We start from the raw sequence: 19919 nt of genomic DNA, 5'->3' as shown, positions 1-19919 counted from the left end.
GTGCCAGATCCTTATGATGCAGGTGCCATTGCACAAGGGCCTTGTCCCCTGTCCTTGTGCTGCAGGGACTGCGTTGTCAGCTGCAGTCATACTGCTGCCAGCAGATCCGGGCACCGTGGCTACCCACCTGCTGACACCTCTGAGCCCCACCAGGAGGGACAGCAGTACCGAACTGATGGGGTAAAGCTAGGAAAAACACAGGAGATAGGAGGAGATACACAGTAAGGAGGAAAAGCTGAGATATAGTAAGGGAAGGTATTTAACAAAGTTTTCAAGAGGTGGAAAGCAGATGCTGAAGAAAGCTCAGCTGCACATCACAGGTAAGAGAACAGTGAAGCTGGGAAAGGACAGGTCAGATAAAGATTAAATTAGATACTTTGGTTTCAAGATGTCTCCAAGGGAATGTGAGTAAAGGCACGCAGATGCTGGCCACATCAGGTGCAAGTGCCACACAGAAAAACAATAAACAATGTTTAGATGGACAAAACCAAATATGAATGATGACAACAACTTCACAACATTATTTCTAATAAACCACACGTAATCAGGCAGGAAAGGGTGAAAGTAAGACAGTTTCCTTACCTTCACTTTCCCTTTCACAAAACTAACAATATCTTCTTTATTGTCAAACACAGACAAAGTATGGAGCAAGTTTTGCTCCAGCCATTCCCAGTGCTGGTTTATCTCCTCTGCAGTGGCACCTAGAAAAGCAAAAAGCAGTGTATTGAAACTCATCCTACAAAATAAAATTGAAAGGAAGAAAAAAAAACCCTAAAACACACTATTTCATAAATTTATTATGAGAAACTGCACTTTCAACCTCAAAATTCTTGGTAGCACACAGGTCAAAAAGGTCTCGCCCATAGCAGTATAGTTAAAGAAAAACAAAAACCTCATTGTTTTAGAGAATTAGTTTTAGTGCTTTTAGTTTTATCTTCTCAAACACTCTCAGCCAGCAAATGCTGCATTAAAAGTCAAAGCAGAAAGAACAAGCAGAACAGAAAGTCACCCTCAGCTGCTAGACTGTGGCTTATTTTGACATGACGACCCTTAAGCAGCCACTGGAAACCTTTAATTTACATCCTGTTCCCAGAAGTCCCTGATCTTCCTTTCTCCCTCCCTCCGTACGCACATCCCACATGCACACCCTCTGAGAGGAACACACATGGTCACAGTCTGCATCCTATTTGAAAAGCTCTCTATAATAATTAAAGTACCTAAAAATAAAAGTTTGGTTCAGCAACACCTAAAAGGTCTACAAGAACATTTCTGCAGTTTAGGGAAGAAATACAGTGAACAACAAATCTCTGACAAAGACAGATTTTCAAATCTTTAAGGCTTCCCTCTCTAAGGACTTACTTGATGGTTTCGCTGTTGTTGTTTTAAATGTAACTGCAGAAATAATATTTCAGTTACCACCTATTTGTTTTGGTTCTTTCTGCCTGAGACTGAACTGTCACTGCAAGACACAATGGCAGAGAAGTCAGAGCAAGATGGGCAACACACAGGGCAATCAGGTAAAAACCTGGCCCCTCCAGGTCTTACTGGTCAGTGATTAAATATTATCAGTAAAAAAGTAAAGGCACCAAAAGTTGCTTTTCCTAATGCCTTGCTGGTGGAAGAAAGAAGTAGTTCAATGTACGAGACATACAAATCACAGACGAATATAATAATAAAATTAATCTAAAATAGAAGACCCATTATCTCAAGATTTAATTTGTGTGTCCATTAGAGAGGCATCATGTTGCCTCAAAACAAAAAAATGATAAATTTAGCTAAGATTTTCCACTTTCCTCTGCTCCGTTTTCCATGCAGAATGCCAACTGGCAGGGAAACTTTCCAAGCTTTAACTTCCTTGACAGGAAGGTCTTGTGATGGAACTTCATAAATATCATTAATCAAGGTTAAATAAAAAAAAAATAAAAATCACAAAAGAAGAGGCACTTAAATGCCTTTTAGGTAAAGAAACCAAGTTGTATCATTGGTTAAGAAGGTTTTTTTTTATTTTTATTTTTATTTTATTTTTTATTTTAATTAAGAGATACAGTCACTTTATACTGAATGGCTGCACAAAGCAAATACTGAGTTGAAGTTTTATTTCTGAGTAACCTAGAAGATACCAACCATATGGGAGAGCTGGTGGGCTGCCTCTTGTGAAATAAGCTATGAGCAAGATGCCTTTCACAGCAGCATCCACACTGCTCAGCCTGCTCTGAGCCTGGGCTTTAGCAGTGGCTGTCTCCCATGGGGGATACTGAAACTTTTCCTGATGCCTTTAGGTATCTTTAGGGATTCTGCTCAAATACTTAAAGATCTCTTTGTCCCTTTCATTTGGTCAGCCCAAGACCGCAGCTCTTCGGGTCCCATCTTTATTTCTAATTTCCATTTCATGGCTTAAAGTTGTCCTGTGATTTGCACAAAGCATTACCAATCTCTTCCTTATTCCTCGTCCTGTGCCGATGCTCTGCACCACATTTTATTCTGCTTTTTACCCACCTTCTTCGTGTGCCTGTGCCAAATGTATATTTAGTCTCACTACAGCGTCACTCCTCATAATCTCTTCTTTAAACCCACTTCTCACCAATCCCTTTGTGCTCCCTTTCCCAAAAGCTACTTCTCTTGACTGGGACTAGTTTCTGTTTTGCCTACAAGCCTTCTGAAATGAAAAATCATAAGTGGCTCTACACTGGGGCTGAGGTCAGCCTTTTTTTCTCCCCTGCACTGGTACAACATGATTAACCATCTGGATTAAAACACCTCTGCCAGAACAGCCGTGCTGGGCAGGGATCAGACTTCCTAGCAGCCCTCAGAGATTTGCAGAAGTCTCCAACACAGATCTGACCTTTATGCATATATTCCCATTTAAGCCTTACAGCTCCTGGAACAGAGGACTGCCAACATACAATTAAAAAATGTCATTTTAATTAGCTGCCTAATGACATGATGGCTACCCCTAATGAAGTTACACCAGGAGATGGGAAGGAACTTCTGCAGCTGCTCCTTGTCCTTGCTATACAGCAGAAACCTTAATTTGACTCACCGCTCCTTCCAAATCCTGTAACAAAACGCTTAACGTCATGTTTGAGTGAAGCACCTCGCTCAGACAGGGCAGAGCTGGGCAAACAGCGACAGCCGCTTCTGCTCAGGGAAAGTCCTCCCGCTTTCTAAGAAAAGAGCTGGGTGATGCTGTTCCTCCGATTCCTACTGCCAGCGCCAGCTCTCCCCTGGACACTCACGTCAGGGTTTCACAGCAGTGATATTATTCAGAAACAACTTCTGCTACCATGGTTCTTCATTCCTGTGCAGCTCTGGCAACTGCCTATGTCCTACCCACGCAGCATGCAAAACAGAGCCCTCTGCTTTCTGCTGTTACTATAAATCTCATTTTCTCAGGGTTGAGCATCCATTCAGAAGAGCCAAACAGAATTTTAGAAAACATCAATCAACTAAGTTTATCTCAGCAAAATCCTTAACCATTCCAACCAGGCATGGTTTTTATTTATAGTTTCGCCAATACGAAAAAAAAAAACCCACTGTGGGCAGTAAGAGTGTGGACAGGGCAAGGATCAGCCCCAGAAAGGAGTATTACATATATTCAAATGATCAAGAAGCCCATGACAGCAACACTGAGCTTACTTTTCCAGTGAAAGCTACCTGGCTTCATCAAAGGACTGTAATAGCATGAAGCTTTTAAATTTCTCCATAAGATGGCATTATTTAAATATAAAAAGGAGGGGGTCGGGATATAAAGCATAAAGCAATTGCAAAATGAAGAAAACCGAGCTACAACAAAACCAGCACACACTTCACGCAAGCTTCTTCACACGCATCTGGCGCAGGGGAAAATTCCCAGTGTTAATGGAGAACATGCAGAGGGTTCTCTGCTGAACCAAGGAAGAAATGCTGAATGAGCTTGTACAGAGGAAGGGGGGCAAACATATAGATCGCCCCTTTTTATTTAAGGGACTATTACATCAAACACCATTAACAACATGTCAACACTTACATTAACTAACTATTTAATGGGTTGATCCCTAAAAGAAAGGAACAGAACAGAATTATAACAGAATATTTTCAGTTGGAAGGGACCTACAACTATCACCTAGTCCAACTGCCTGACCAATTCAGGGCTGACCAAAAGTTAAAGCACGTTATTAAGGACACTGTCCAAAATGCCTCTTAACACTGACAGACTTGGGGCATCAACTACCTCTCCAGGAAGCCCGTTCCAGTGTTGGACCACCCTCTCAGTAAAGAAATGCCTCCTCATGTCCAGTCTAAACCTCCGCTGGAGCAGCTTCAAAGCATTCCCAAAGGAAAACCTGCCGTAAGTTGCAATGCTAGGATTTTACAGACTGGAGCAGAAGGGATGAGAACAGCCGGGCACACTGGCCAAGCAAGAACAGGGTGAATGGAACAAGCACATTCAGATGGCCTTTACTGTGCCCCAGCAAGGCTGCTGCAATTCACATCGTTATCACTTTCCTGAAGATGAGCTCGACCTTCAGAGGTTGCAGAAACACTGCAAAAGGGATTAGTGCACAACAGACCAGGCACTTAGACATTCCCCCCTGACAACTTTACTTCCTAAATCATATAGCACCTTCCAAATGTTCCAGTTATATTTCATTATAACCAAGAGTCATAAGACATTTCACGGTAAGAAAGTGGAAGACTAGACTAGCGAAAGGCTAGACTAAGGAGCTTCTTGCTGTAAGGAACTATTACTACTGTAGGAAAAGAAATGCATATAAACAGAACCACACTACTTAGCAAGAGACAAAAAATTAACACAAAACACCCTCAGGCTAAACAAGCTTTCTATAGAAATGTAATGTTCCTAGTTAACACTTCTTCATAATTCCTATCTGGGATTTTAACCAGAGGTTAATTTGGTTGTTAAATGAGCTATAGGCAATAGCTTTCCACGCACACACTACTAGTTGGGGTTACCTTGAGCTTCTTGGACATGCAGACACTGACCATGCTCAGAATCGGTTTGGGGTTTTCCGTCTGTGACTCACCAATAGCTACGGCCCAGTAAACTTCTGATCCGTTCAATAACTCACCACATGCAATGGCAGAGTAAACCTGTGAGCCTGGAACTTGGAGTAAAATTCGAAACGGAGCAACACGTGCATTAGAGTCTAACACAGCGTCCAGGGCACCAACCAAGCGACCTGCAAAGAAAAAGGGGGGCAAAAGAAAATTAGTGCCAACTTTCACTTCTGTAGCCTGCAAGTCTTTTCACATCTAGAGCTGTAAAATTAAAATACAGAACATAACAATAACAATTCTTCCCCTATTTTATGCTGTGATTTACAGATGCTCAAAATGCGAAAGGCAAACCGGATTAGAAGATCAAAAGCGTATCAAGTTCTTTGCATTTCCAGTTTTGCCTCATATATACATGCATACAACCGCAGAACTTGAAGTGGAAAGACCTGGGGGCACCTTAAGAAGTTACTGTTCCAGCCCCGCTCTGAAGCTGGATAAATACACCTATGCCCTAAGTGGTGTTTGTCTAACCTGTTCTTCAAAACCTCCCACCACCAAGATGCAACAGCTTCCCCAGCTAGCCTCTTCCACTATTTTCATAGTCAACCACCACAATCTTGAACTTTCTTGCTGGAAATTAATCCTGCTCCCCAGAACACAGAGAGTAATTGGCCACAGGCATTTTTGCTGTTAACGCTTGACATACTGAAAAAGTCATCATGGTTGCCCACCCTTTAATGATTTCTTTTCCTAAAGAAATCCCAATCACCTCATTTCTTCCTTATGGGTCATATCCTTCAAACAGATCACTGTTTTTGAGCTTAAATTGGAATCTCTCCAACTTATCTGTAAGTGTGACAGCCCAAACCAGACATGATGCTCACTACTAATGAAGTCTCAGCCATAAGAGGAGTGGAAAATCACCTCCTGTACCTTGCATACACACCACCTTATTCAAGAAAGCTTGCAGCAGTATCCCACTGTAAATCGGCACTTGACATAAATACAGTTGGAGAGCTGGAGCAATTGCTGCCCCCAAAAAGACCTCCCCATCTGCAGGCCAGCTACAGTCGCTGGCCTTCCTCAGTACGCCCTGCCTCAGCAGGTGGAACCAAGTTGTGTGTGAAAAAGTTATCCAAATGCCATGCTTTGCAAGCTGGCATATTAAAGCAACTCAGAATTGGTTTATGGTACCTACACAAACAGCAATTCAGGAACAACTTTATATTCAGTTCCCTTATACTGTATGTCCTGCAGAGACACAGCCTCCTACAGAGAAGGATGGCAGACAGCAAGGAACGGCTTTACCATGTCTGTTTATATCACGAGAGTATCTAGGAAGTTTTCTGCAGTACCACATTTTCCCTTTGCACATGTAATTCTTCCAACCTGTTGTATTTCTTCATCATTAATGCAACACAGAAGGAACTATTCTCAGCCTCCACAAGTTTTGCCAACCCTTGGCACCACGTGCAGCTTTTATAATTGCATTCTCCAGTCCATCACCTAAGTGATTAATGGAAACAATAAAATGAGACCTACTAAGTCCTCATCTGAAATGCCTTCTCACTTAGACAACAAACCAGGGCTAATTAGAGTACAGCACAACAAAGCAGCAGTGTAACCGCTTTCTGATCTAGAAGGTGCAAGAAGCTCACATGGAACAGCATCAAAAACCTTCTGAGAGCAAAGAAAATTACCTCAAGTACTTCCTCCTTGGATTCACACACATACCACCAAGGATGCTTTCAAAGCCAAGCAGAAGCTGGACACAATAAGTTTTAAAACTGTATGGCGAGATATTACTCAGCACCAGTTTGCTTCTCAGCTACGTCCAGATATTACACCAATCTATTTAAAATGGAGACCTGAATTTGGAGACCAATAATACGTATAATATCAGAAAATGCTAAATGCTTTCCTGTAACTGCAAGAAAAAAGACAAAAATTCATCCACGTACAAAAGGTAGTGAATTACCTGTGCTCAGAGTATACAGAGCACTGACTTCAGTGTGCAGTCTTCAAAACAGCTGGATGAAAGCCAGTAAGATAGCATCAAATGATGCAGAAAACAAAAATAGGGTTTAACTTTCAAATGTCAAAAGACTTGAGACATTACAAGAAAGAAAAAGAAAGAGAAAAAGAAACTTACGAAGTGCTGTGCATGTTTTCCCCCGATGATAGATCTAAGAGGAACATTTCTTTTTCATTTCATTAAAGTCATGGAATAAAGCCAGCTAACAGTAAGTGCTACCGAAATCGCAAAAGGACGCTTAATGAACATCTGATTTATGAAATATTTTTTTTTCAGAAGTCATTAAAAAATGCATGAAAGGACAGAAGTAGCTGCAAAACTTTGTTTTTACTTCCTAGCTTGTGCAAAATTAATTCCCTTTTCTGTTCCTGAATGTGACCAGAGAAACCAATTCCTCTTCTCACTATTCACTTCTGCTTACAATTCCCATTTTGCTTACGAACTATCAAAAAGAAAAAAATTCCTCCTTCAGCTGTGCAAAAGAAAAAATTACCTCCCTTGTCTGAACTACCCACAGCTAAAATACCAACTAAGGATGATGAAGAGGAGCCAGAACTAAGAATCGAAGAGAATTAAAAAAAGAGCGTGGTCATCAGGATAGCTGCCAGAACCAAGCCCAGTGGCCTGGCCCCCACTACAAGGGCTTCACAGGAGCACAGCAACCCCATGCCTCAGCCATGCAAAGCCAATGCGATGGCTGACGGGGGGGACGACACCATCCTGTCCCACCTCTGCCAGGAGGCTTTGCGGTGGGGTCGCTCCAGAAGGGATGTGTGGGCAGCGGGGGACAATAAAAGCGAGCACTGCTGAAGTCGACCAAGCGCCAGTCCCTCCCTTCACCTTGTTAATTTTCTCCTGTCAAACACGGAGCAGTAACCTTGTTTGGCAGGACCCCGGGACCGTGGTTTAGCACCTGTACATCTGCAGTGGCTCGGCTGCCCGTGAAGCTGATGCTTAAGTGCTGAAAAATAAAGGAGAGACTGACAGAGGCAGACAGGTGGGGGAAAGGGAACTCCTAAGAGTGCATTTGCAGGAGCATGGAAAGGATTCAACACTAATAAATACACTCAGATCTAATAAGATAATTTAGTTGAAACTGCAGCAGCATGAAAATCGCTAAAATTAGAAGAAAAAATTTTCCAGTGTGAATTGCCTCATTCTCATCTGGGGTAACTTACCAATGGTAACACTTGTGTTATGATTCTCACTGAAGCATGGAAAAATAAACAACCTAAAAATCTTTGAACCAACAAACAAACAAGAAACTTACACTGATTCTGAAACATGTTTTGAAAAACACCTAGCTTGTGAGAAAGCACCTTTCTGATAACACATCCTAACAGCCTTTTCCATGGAAGGGTCTCTTAGAAAACTGGTTCTGTCCATAAAACAAAAGGCCCTCAGGTACATATAAATTATATAGAGGGTCTCTGGCTCCCATGTTGATGCATTAGCAAGCCTTCAGTTAGGATGCAGCAGACCTCTTCCATTTCACGGGCAACAGCGAAGCCATTTATACCACAGGACAGTCAAAAATTAAAAGGAAACAGAAGCAGAAGGGGGAAAAGAGAGAGGAACTGCCACACTTGTTCCCTTCCCAAAATTCCTGTGCTTTTTTTCTTTTTAATCTATACGGGACAAGATTTGGGGGAGGAACTTAAAATTCAGAGTACCTCTTTCCCTTTAACAAGCCACTCCACCAACTTCTCGTCTGCTTTTTGACCTCCCAAGATGCAGAAGTATTTCAGGAAAGTGGTTCAGTGTACAGTAACTGCACTGAGGAAAGCTGCAGGTCTGCAAAGCCTTCTGCTAATGACCACTGACAGAACACTGCAGGCTCCTCAAAAGGTACCGGTTACTTCATGCAGAAAGAGTATTCCCAGGCTAAAATTCAGATGCAAGTTTCAGGTGTAACGTACACTTTGGACAAATACAGAGGAGAGGACAGAAGAAGTAGGAAAAGACATGCTTCTACTGAAATTATATGCTTCTCCTCAATAAATCTGATCACTTTAGCTGGAAGCTGGATTTCAGGTAGAGGGAACATCTACCTATGTTTTTTTCAGAAGTCTATAAAACAAATCTGAAAAACTTGCCACAAATCCCACACCTTACTTGGTAATTTTTGTTTCATTTCACATCTACTTTTGTGCATATTTTATTGCTTGAGTACTGTAAAATTGGAATACCTCTAAGTAAAACACGACTCTTGTACTTCCAATTGCAAGTCCATTTTTATCAAATGTACACACATATTTCAGATACATTACCACAAATAAATCAAAGTATAAAAATAAGCCCGGAACCATTTCAAATTCTGCAACAGGTAGGGAACGTCTGCCCTTTACAGAGGTCAATCTGTAATCAAATGGGATGCAAACATGACATCATGCACAATGAACCTGTTGAGCGTTCTTCACAGAAAAAAAAAGTCAAGGATATTTTATAACAATCAAGTTCTGAAATGAAATGCCACAAGTGCACCACCCTCCACCTTTAAAGACATGGTTCCTTATATGCCCACAGAGAGACAAAAGATCCCATTACAAGTTATCCCTGTTCATAACTAATCTAGAAAAAGGAACATGTTTACAGTAGGTTAATCTAACACCAATTTCTACTAAACATACCCTATCTTTCAAACTAAAGAATGCAGGCTCCTTTCCCGGATCAGTCTTAATTATCCACGTGGTATTTCAAAAATTCTGTTAAACTTCTGAAACACTGGGCAGAAGTTGATTAAAGCTGAACTCAAACTAAAAACCGAAACTGAAAAACTATCTATTACTTCCATCTTTTAGGATAATACTCAAGAGACAGTCTGAAGCACTAACAATTATGCCTGGATCACCATCACATGAATTAAGACCCCCTCTACATAGAGCAAGACAATTTCTGCTCACCTCCATCCTCTCTTAAAGGCCTTAAAGGGAATTTTTTCAGAACGACTCCAATGCCTTCCCATAAACAGTATGGTCACTTTGGCAGCTAAGCCGTGCTGCAAGGCAGAAGGACTTGGACTGATCACTTAGGAGTCTGGGACCAATAAATTGATAAAATCCTCAAAAATAAAACAGAAAGAAAAAAGGCCAAAGCAGCTACTGGCGTGGGGGAAGGAGAGTTAAAAGGCTAAGTGACAAGAGCGCCTGCAGCACCGCAATACCGAGCCCCATTACCCTTCTAGTTTCACTTTGTTTTTAAATAAGACATCAGGTCACCACAGCCAGAATCTTTTGTTTAATGCAAACTCATAAATTCATTACAAAGCAGGGAGTGAAGGTCAATGTAGTTCAAAGAAGCAACCATATGCAGTGTCTGCAATTAGCTGGTAAGAAATTCTGATTTAACACCCGGGGAGCAGCAGGCCAGATGCACCCACGGAGGCACCTCCTCCCATCCATGTGCCGCAGCCCTGAACCCCCCCAAAACCGCTCTCCCAAAACCAAAGGGGTCACATAGAGGAAAAGAGTCCAGCCTATGCCTCCAGCTTAGCCACCGTACAAGCAAACTGACCACTGCGCAAGTTTGAAGCCAAGAGAGAACTGTCCTTCCACATCTCCTTGGACTACTCAGGAAAAAAAAGACCTGAGGTTTCCATTGCACCTGAGACCAGCACAGCTGGACAGATGTGCAGCAAGGCCTGCCTTAAGAATGCCTGCCACACTGAGCCCTTCTGGGAAAATGGGCAGAGGACCCTCACAGTACCTGAATCCAAACCAGTTTGCCAATATGCTCAGCTCCTCCAAAGCTGAGGCTGCTCGTGGCCGCAGGCACTGCCGAAGTCAGGGAGGTGGTGGCACTGCACTGGCTCTGGGGACCGCAGGGACTGCTCAGTGGCTACTCTGCAGAGCCATGCAGAAGAGCAGATGGTGGCTACGCTCACCTGTATCATGCCAAAGCCTTTTTTTAAACACTCATACCCTTTCTTCCCCCCCCCCCCCCAATCAGACTAGGTTATTTTTCTAAGACACAACCACAAAACTGAGGGATTTATGATTACAGACAGCATCCTGCCAGGCTCTCACTCCAGTACAAAGCCACGTAAAGCATGGCTCTGAATTCATCCTCCGGAGCTCACTGCTGTTCACTGCTTCTGCTCTGCCATTAGAAAGCTGGGGGCTGAAAGAAAAACAAGCCCAGGAAGCCAAAGCAGCAGTCTGCCAAAGCCAGTACTTCACCCAAAAGGAGAAAGCTCTTGCTAGGCAGCAGAAGGAGCAAACAGTGCAGGTTGCTTTCCAGTGGATGCAGTTTTGCAAGAACTGATAGCTGCAAGAGGCACTCTAAGCTGCTCAGGCATGTGAATTGGGAGAAAAGAGCAAATCAAGCAATTCAAGACGGTCGTAAAAATAAAGTTGGGGTCTTTTTAGGACAGCAAGATTGAACTAACAGCTTCAGTAAAGTAGAATTAATTTCAGCTCTTTGAGGCAGAGAGGCATTCCATACCCTGAATCCTAATTACACTTCTTCACGCAGTTCCCGCCATCTCGCAATGATTTGCAAACAATGAGAGTCTCACAATAGCCATGGTGGGCAGCAATTAGCCGCGCCAGAGGAGACAAGCAAACTGCCTGAGCCAACAGCCCACGACCAGGCAGACCACAGGGAGGGACACGTGGATGTCCCCGTTCCCCGGCCACCCACGATCCGTGCGCTCCAGCTGGAGCAGAAAGGCGGTTTTCACACCCATCAGGATAAACTCGGCCTGCCAAAAGGGCACTCCTGGGATGGCACCAAATATCAGGGAGTGCTCGCCTGGCTCTGCAAGGTATCTCAGAAGTTCTCCCTAGGAACAACGTCCTTGCTGAGAGAGGGATGGGAGGGTAATGAAGCTGTCTCCCACCTGACCTCAGCCACCCTGCCACATAGGAGCCCTACCTGGTGAACACAACCCCATGGCTGGCCCAAGGCGAGACTCGGAGCTGAGACACGCTGAAGACCACTGCTGCCTTCACCCTCACCTCTTACAGCCCAGCCAGAGAGCACCGCTCATCCCACAGACACGAGGCATTTAAAGGTGTGGGTGGAGGCTTCTGAGCCACACCAAGGTGTGATACAGCCAATGGCACTGGGCATCAAGTTACTGCTGGCCAGTGGTGGCCCCCAGAGTAAATGTCTGGGGACATCTCTAGGTCTTTCATACCATCTTGATTTATTTCTCTAAAAGTTCAAAACTCAAGATGTTTAAGAGGTTGTTACCTTCACTCAGGCCTCCCTAAAACCCACGTTTTTTGCTGGATAAGAACAGTGATTATAACTGATTATGCAGGACCACTAGTGACACGAGTTCAATGTCTTGGCTTTACACCAGCCACACTGGCTTTGCTGAATTCTGCAAAATTATATAAACAGGTTTTGATGCAATACAGCACCCATGAGTGTTTCTTATTAGGCTTCCCCCGCCAAAAAAAAAAAAGTTGCAGAGCTCATTTGGGCAAGTACCTAAGAAGAAGGATGAAGGAGGACTCCTCCAAGGGCTGTAGGAAGGCTGTGTTTCCTTTGTAACGATAATGGTTCACCACACTTGAAGATAAGCACAGACAACATTAGATCCCAGCCTGAAGACCTAAGGCTCCAAGGGAAATATCAACATTCAAGCCCTTTAACTACTTCCAACATTGGCTTTGCCAGATCAAACACTGCCACTAGGTAAATTGGTTTCTGTTGGTTTGTTGGTGTGTTTTTTAATCTGGCATGCAGAAACAAATTAAAACAGATTGTTTAATCGTTATTCCTCAGTCTCAGCACTCCAGGGAGGCTGGACATGAGAAATGAGGAGAGTTTGGGCATTTCCACTGTGGAGAGCTGTGTCCCATGGTCCCCGTGACTCCCATATCCCTGGGTGTGATGCTGAGATCTTGCTCTGGCATCAGACCACTGCATGGGGAGGGAAAAAACCACACCAGGGAAAAAGAAGTGAGCCAAACTGTGCACCAGCTCTCCCAGGATGATGGAAACAGCACCAGAGCTGTGGGGCACAGATTATTTCTTCTCGTTCCCACCTCCCCACAGGCCATTTCCCCAGGCAGGCATGCTGCCGCAGCAGAGCTCCCACAGCTGCCTATCTCAGTCCTCTGCCGTAAGCCCAGGTCAGGCCAAGCCTATTTTTATAGCCCTGAAGGCCATGGAGCCAAATGCTTAGATTCTCACGTTACAAGTGAAAATACCTGAAACTCTTTTCCACCTGAAAACAAAAAAGAAGGTGGGACACGCCAGCCACTGCTGCAGTCCTGTAAATTACCCAGACACAAGGCACTGCTTGGGGCAACGTAACAAAGTCTCTTATTTTTGGTGGGTGCTGTAAATAACACTGAAGAGACCAACCTAGCATTACTTAAACTCTGCCACCACAGACCCGCTCAATTAATTTATAAGCAAAACATTTTTTTCCTAGGAGGATGGTGAGGACTGGAACAGGTTGCCCAGAGAAGCTGTGATGCCCTGTTCCTGGAGGTGTTCAAGGCCAGGCTGGATGGGGCTCTGGGAAACCTGGTCTGGTGGAAGGTGCCCCTGCCCATGGCAGGGGGGTTGCAACTAGATGATCTTTGAAGGTTCCTTCCAGACCAAACCAAACCACTCTGTGATTCTGCTGCCTTTTTCTGTGCCATGTGGCCTCCACAACATGAAAATAAAAACCCACCATAGCTGTTCCCCCGGATTAGTGTTGCACAGGCTGGTAGTCATTCCCTAAGAGGATACAACCCAGCCCCCCCTCCCCATGCACAGGTCTATCCCCACCTTCAATATTAGCATTTAACCCAAAGTTAACGTTTCAACACAAGCGCCTACCTTTCACCTTACCCCTCCCAGCATTGCCTGCCTCAGGAGCAGGACACCCACCCCAGGAAGGCAAGCAGAGGGAGCCAGAGCAGCATGCACACCTCCGAAGGCTCTGGGGTCAGGAACTGGGGTACCTGGGGTGCAGGTAGGATTCTGACCTTCCCAATCCTATCCCTCCTTCCAGCTCATGCCTCCCAGCTGAATGCTCTAACAGAGAAGCCACCCTCCTGGGAAAGAGCTTACAAGGATGCATTCTCCTTAAAAGATGTTTCAGCAACATAAGGAGGAAAAAAAAAAAAATAAAAGGGAAAAAAACCTTGCCGATCCGAATTCCAGTTGTGGGCAAGGCTAGATTACATTTTGACAAGAGTCCAAGATTTCAGTAAAGAATTTGGATTTCCCCCTCTCCTTGTGCAAGGCTTCAGACTGAGCTCTTCCTTAAGAAAACACCACCACAAACGCAGTGAGCATTACCACTATCTTTTATTAACATCATTATTGTGGCGTCTTCCTCTCCTCAACCTGCTGCATTTATAATAAAATTTAAAAAAAGCTGCTTTTTTTTATTTTTTTTTAATTAGAGCTCAGATTGAGCCTTACTTATTTTGGTAACTTGAATGTATTTTAAGATGAAAAGGCAAGTTGTTTTGAAGACTGCATTGGGCCACATCTTTTAATATGATTCTATTAATATGCTACTCATTTTACCTTTCACCCTTTCAAAAGGTAAAAGTTTATGGGAATACTAATTCACAATCCGTACTAGAAATCCAAATCTTCATCATATTTGTGACCCTCTCTTGCTACAATTTAATGAACAGAGGCAATCTAGATGGATTCCCCACCTGAGTTGTGGGAACCCTCCACCTCTGTGGTCCCCTCGCTGCCTTTCTCTGAAATAGACTCTATTACAAAATTATTTACCCAGACCTTGGGAGATGCACAGGGCTACTAAAAGCCACAACAATTACAGTACTGTTTGGACTGGAGAGTATGCAAGAGCAGCAAAAGATCTTTTGGGGTTTTATTCCAGAAAAAGGATGTAGAGTTATCAACAGCCATTTTTCTAAAATTAAAAAATTAAAATCCAGGCAAGGGGAAACAAGGAAGAGAGCTCTTATCATCTAACCTGTCAGATTTCCATTCACAACCAAGAGGTGCTCTGTAGGTCAGTTCAAAAGTTACCGCCCTGCAAGAATTTAATTTAAAAGAAAAAATAAAATCCTAAGATGGAAGTTTACTTCAATCACTGGCATATAGCTCAAAGAAGTGTATTTATCATGCCTATCACATTTATTTTTACTAGAGAAATAATAAGGTTCAGATTCATATACAGAAGATACTTCTTTTTGCCAGTGTATTATCATATATTTGAAGTTGTGAATGGTAAAGGTTTATATGAGCTGAAGGAAAAAATAATTTCTTCTCAAAATTTTCATCCTCTGCGAGTTGCAAATGATACAAGACTACATCCAGCTTGGAAAGTGCCCTGAGCTGAAAACAGAGGCTGGAAGAACAGTAACGGGAAATATCATAACTACATTAAAAAACACAGGGTAAATAGGCACAAAACACAATGTTTTATTGTTCTACTTCAAGCAAGTTAAAAGTAGTATCTCAAAAAGTAAAGACAAAAAGCTGCTTGAAACAAGAGTTCATTTTAAAGTTTTATTTAACCTTATTTATAAAAGGGAAAATTCACAAGTATTTAAAAGAATCCTAAGTAGGTTTTTATACACTAAGAGTGCGCAATGTGAAGTACTGTGTAAACAGCAACTGCAAAGCTAGCTGCTTGGGAAGAGTGAAGAACTACTCTCAGCCCAGTGCTCGTGACAAAATCATTCCCAACACCACCTAGAACAAGCAGGTTTGCTGTCAAAATGCACAAAAGTAATCTAACCAAACAGGAAGGGGAATGAAGCTCTCAACACTCCCTAATAAAAATGAAAGCAGCGATTCACTTACAGGCTAAACCACCTTACAGTATTCTACCATAAAGGATTTGTCAGTATTTTTGACTACTGATGGCATCTCAAGCTTATCATTAACATATAATCTCAGAACCAAGGATCACAGGCCTTTTTGTAGGGACAGCCAAAAAGGTCTCCAATTAGGAAAAAAAAACCAACCAAAAAAAAAAAACAACAGAACTTACAGAAATTGCTAAGCTAAATAATTTTTAAGACACTATAACTTAAAATTAGTTACTAGTTAAAAAAATATAATTCAATTTCTGTAAAGTATTTTTAAAACAATTTCCTTCCTAAGCCTCTGATCCAACAGAGCTCTCAAGTAGAGATCCAGGTAAAGTGCCAAGTTAAAACATTTATTTGAAAAGCATATCCCTCAGGAAGCAGAATGACACTGCTCAGGTAATGAAGAGTTAAACACAGCCTCCATCATTTTTTGTACCGCTGCTTGCAAGCCCAGTGTGCATTCAGTAACCGCCCTAGGATGCAAATTAAATAACAGTAGTAAATCTAGTCTCTCTCTTACAAACATCTGCTCAGAGTCTGACTGAAACACAGTACTCAAAGAAACGTAGACACGGAAGAAAAGCACTTTTGTGTGAGAGATCTTCTCTAGTCCATCCTTTCAGGAATTAAATCCGCATAAAATATACCCTCCAGCTGTGCTAACTCACTTTCCTGTAATGGATAAAATGCCCTGGTAGTAGAGAGAAGTGTCCTACAAGAAAAAAGACATGCAAATATGAGAATAGGGCCGTAAAGCAGATGTCCTTACACAGGTTCAGTGCAAATACCATGTTGCAGTCGCACGCACAAGGGCAGCTCAGGCATCACACCCTTTGACCCCATTTAAAGCAAATTACATCACGTGTGGTCCACTGCCCCATCTACACTCTTTACTTACAAAATCAAGTCTCTCTGGCAAGGGGAAGAAGGTTCTGTTGATCCTACATGGGTCTAACACAGCCTCCTCCTCCTCACCGGAGGAGCCGTGACATTCCCTTTCACCACGGCACCTGCTTTCACGTACAGGATCTTCACATCTTTGAAACTTCTACCTTTCCACCAAACTTAACTGCAACTGGCCAGCGCTCAAGTTACTAAAGCGAAAAGAAAACAGATATGGAAATTGTTGTTGCTTAAGCTTTGCTTCCCCAGTAAAACAAACAGAATCTTCTAACTTACAGCTCCGTAGATGACACTCTGAAATATGGTAGTGCTTAAATGCCATTTGTATCCGTCAGTTTGGAAAAGGCAGGTACTAATAAAGAGACTCTATAGTCACGTAAAGCAAGAATCGGGAGGTACACTTTGCACTGAAAGCAGTCATCAGCAAAGCCCAACTGTTTCTTAGTACAGGTCTCCATTTCGCTCATCCCAAGTAAAAACTGTGAAAAAAAATTAAGCCGCCTAACTCCAGCTATGCTTAATGCTCCCCCACACTTGATTTTTCGTTCTAGGGCTCTAATTTCTAAGCCTTTTTAAATACAAACATTTCCAAATGGTTTAAGGGACTGCCAGAATTTACAGTTCCAGTGTTGCCTGAGACAGGAGCAGCTTTCCTTTATCGGCCAAAAGAGATTTATGCAAGCCCATGTACTGTAGATTCAGCAAAATGATTCACCTGAAACTTAACCAGAGAGAAAAGCAGTTTGTTTGGTATAAGCTGGCAAATCTCTGCTGTGGAAAGCTCAGGCACAAGTAGTTAACATTTGTGGATCTCAACCTCATGATTGTCCTGGACCTAAATCAAGCAGCTGTAAACAGCTATTTTTAACTCTTGAAAATTAATCCACATCATCCTTACAATCACAAAAGAGTGGCCTATGACTTCCACATGGAGGGCAGGGGAAAATATGAAGGCAAACATTTATTTAACTTGCTGGCAAAACTTCCATTAACCTTACCAGGGCTAGCATCTCATTAGTAATACACTGATAACATGGGATCTACCAAGCCACTGTTCAGTTTTGTACTCTTTATGACTCCGCAGCTAGGATAAGCTCTGATTTAAAAAAAAAATAATAAATGCAGAAAGCAGCATTATCGAGTGGCAAGGGTCAATGCTTCACAAGCACAAGGTTTTAATAAAATAAATGTCAAACATGGTAACATAACTCTTTGACTGTGTAGAAAACAGACTTTGAAAATGCCTGACCATCCTTCCACATATATAAGACACCACTAAAAATTCTGATTCTTACAAGGTACAAGACAGCCTCATCTGCTTTTTAACATGGAATACACTTAAGCTGTTATTATTTTACCGAAGTATCGTTTGTTTGAATCCTGTTGCTGATGCCTTTGAATCAAAAGTTTGGCCAAAATTTCTTGCTCGGTTACTCTACAACACGAGCACAGCTTAACGCAGCGTCCTCGGGGGGGTTACCCGCAGATCTATACTGTCGCGAGGGTACAGCAGGATCCTTCTTCTTCATATGTATACCTCCTTCACTACGGGCACCTGGAGCGCCACATAGAATCAACGTGCCTTCCATACAGCCACATCAGCCGTAGTATCATTAATGCAAGAATAAGTCAGAATCCACTCATCCACAGCACTGAATTGGCACCCCCCGCACACCCCGTAACGTATGTATCTGCCAGAAGTCCTATACGTACTTACATAACTGCCACGGTGCGCGGGTGGCGGCGGTCGGGGAGGGGACACAGCGCGGCCGGGGCGCCGCCAGCAGCCCCCCGGCACCTCCCCTCCCCCCCCGCCCGCCAGCACCCACCCACCCCCCACCGCCGCCCAGCCCCGGCACCTCCGCACCGCGGCTCGCGGGCTGCCAGCCTGCCGTTAGTCACGTTGCCGAAAGCCACCGGGAGGGAAGCGAAGGGAAATAAAAACAAAAGTGGCTTTAGCGGTGCTCGAGGCTGCAGCAGCGCGCAGCGGGTCCCCAGGCAACTCGGGGGGCGCCGGGGCCGCCCCCACGGCCCTGCCGGCAGCAGCCCCCGCACCGCCCGCGGCGGGGGAGCCGCGATGCCCCGGGCCGGCGGCGCCCCGCGCCCGCCCGCTCCGCTCCGCGCTATCCCCCGAGCCGAGCCGTGCCGAGCCGTGCCGAGCCGAGCCGGCCCGGCGAGGGGCCCCGCCGCGGGCCGAACAAAGAGGCCGCTCCCGCCTCCCGCAGCCCGCCCCGCCGGCGGGTCCCCCCGGCGCGGCCAAGTTCCCGCAGGGCAGCGCGGAGGCGGGGGGGACCCGCCGCCCGGCCCGCCCGGCGCCCCGCCGAGCCCCCCGCGCCACCGGGTACCCGTGAAGCGGCCGCCGCCGTCTCCGTGGCCCCGACGCCGCTGCAGGATGAAGTAGCCGCTGCTCTTCTGCGTGACCCACAGCTTGAAGGCGTTTTTCAGCAGCACCTCCTCAGGCTTCAGCCACATCTTTCCCCGGCTCGGAGTCTCTCCCTCTCTCTCCCCTCCTCGCCCTCTCCCCCCGAGGCCGTCCCCCGCCGCGCCGCACCCCGGGTCACATCGCCCCCCGCGGGCTGCGCGGCTCCGGCTCCCTCGGCGCGGGCCCGACCGCCGGGGAGGAGCCGGAGGCGGAGCCCGGGTGCGGGCCGCCCTCCCCGCCGAGCCGGGGGCTTTGTGCGGCATCCGAGCCGCTCCGCGCCGCCGGGCAGCTACGGGCGGGGGGCGGCCTCTGGCCGGGGGGAAGGAGAGCGGGAAGGACGGTCCCAGTTCTCCCCCTCGGGGGTCCCGGGGAACCGCGGGCCCGACACGCAGCACATCGGGGCTCCCCCGGCGCCCCCCAGCGCAGCCTGGCGTGCGGCAGCGCGGCACCCGCTGCGCACGGGGAAGGCACCGCCGGCGGGCGGCCAGGGTCGGGCCCCAGGGCTGCCCAGCCTGTGCCAACACACTCGGCTCGGTGTGTGCACACCTGCCCCGGAGGGGCCCGCCCAGCACCGGGTCCGTGGGTCCGTCCTGAGCCCCCGCCGCGGGGAGCCGTCGGGGCAGCCGCAGGGACAAGGGTGCCCTGGCCCGGCCGCGGGCAGCTCGGCTCCCCCGTTCCCCTCTAGACCACAGCCGAAAGCTGAGCCCGCAGATACTGACTTTGATGTTTGAATGCCAGTGCCTGAAACTTCACCTCTCAACCGAAAAGTCAGAATTTAATTTTACGGGGTTGGGGTTTTTTCTCATTT

At 45.3% G+C, this 19919-nt stretch overlaps 1 protein-coding gene across 2 annotated transcripts in view; it reads right to left on the bottom strand.

The window, feature by feature from the left end:
- Positions 1–19226, bottom strand: part of TBC1D8 (TBC1 domain family member 8) — a 48001-nt gene extending 28775 nt beyond the window's left edge. Inside the window, exons 1-3 of one of the 2 annotated variants that reach the window (XM_037376891.1) lie at positions 19035–19226; positions 5025–5180; positions 583–701 (exon numbers count right to left, since the gene is read on the bottom strand). In XM_037376891.1, coding sequence (XP_037232788.1) covers positions 583–701; positions 5025–5180; positions 19035–19161 — 402 coding nt within the window. In that variant the 5' untranslated portion in view covers positions 19162–19226. The remainder of the gene's footprint in view (positions 1–582; positions 702–5024; positions 5181–19034) is intronic. The other variant, XM_037376890.1, reaches the window with a different exon arrangement.
- Between the last annotated feature and the right edge of the window lie 693 nt (positions 19227–19919).

This window comes from Falco rusticolus, chromosome 2 (assembly GCF_015220075.1).
Source record: "Falco rusticolus isolate bFalRus1 chromosome 2, bFalRus1.pri, whole genome shotgun sequence".
NCBI classification, from domain to species: Eukaryota; Metazoa; Chordata; class Aves; order Falconiformes; family Falconidae; genus Falco; species Falco rusticolus.
The sequence above is the reverse complement of the archived record's forward strand: the minus strand, read 5'-3'. Positions and strand labels throughout refer to the sequence as shown.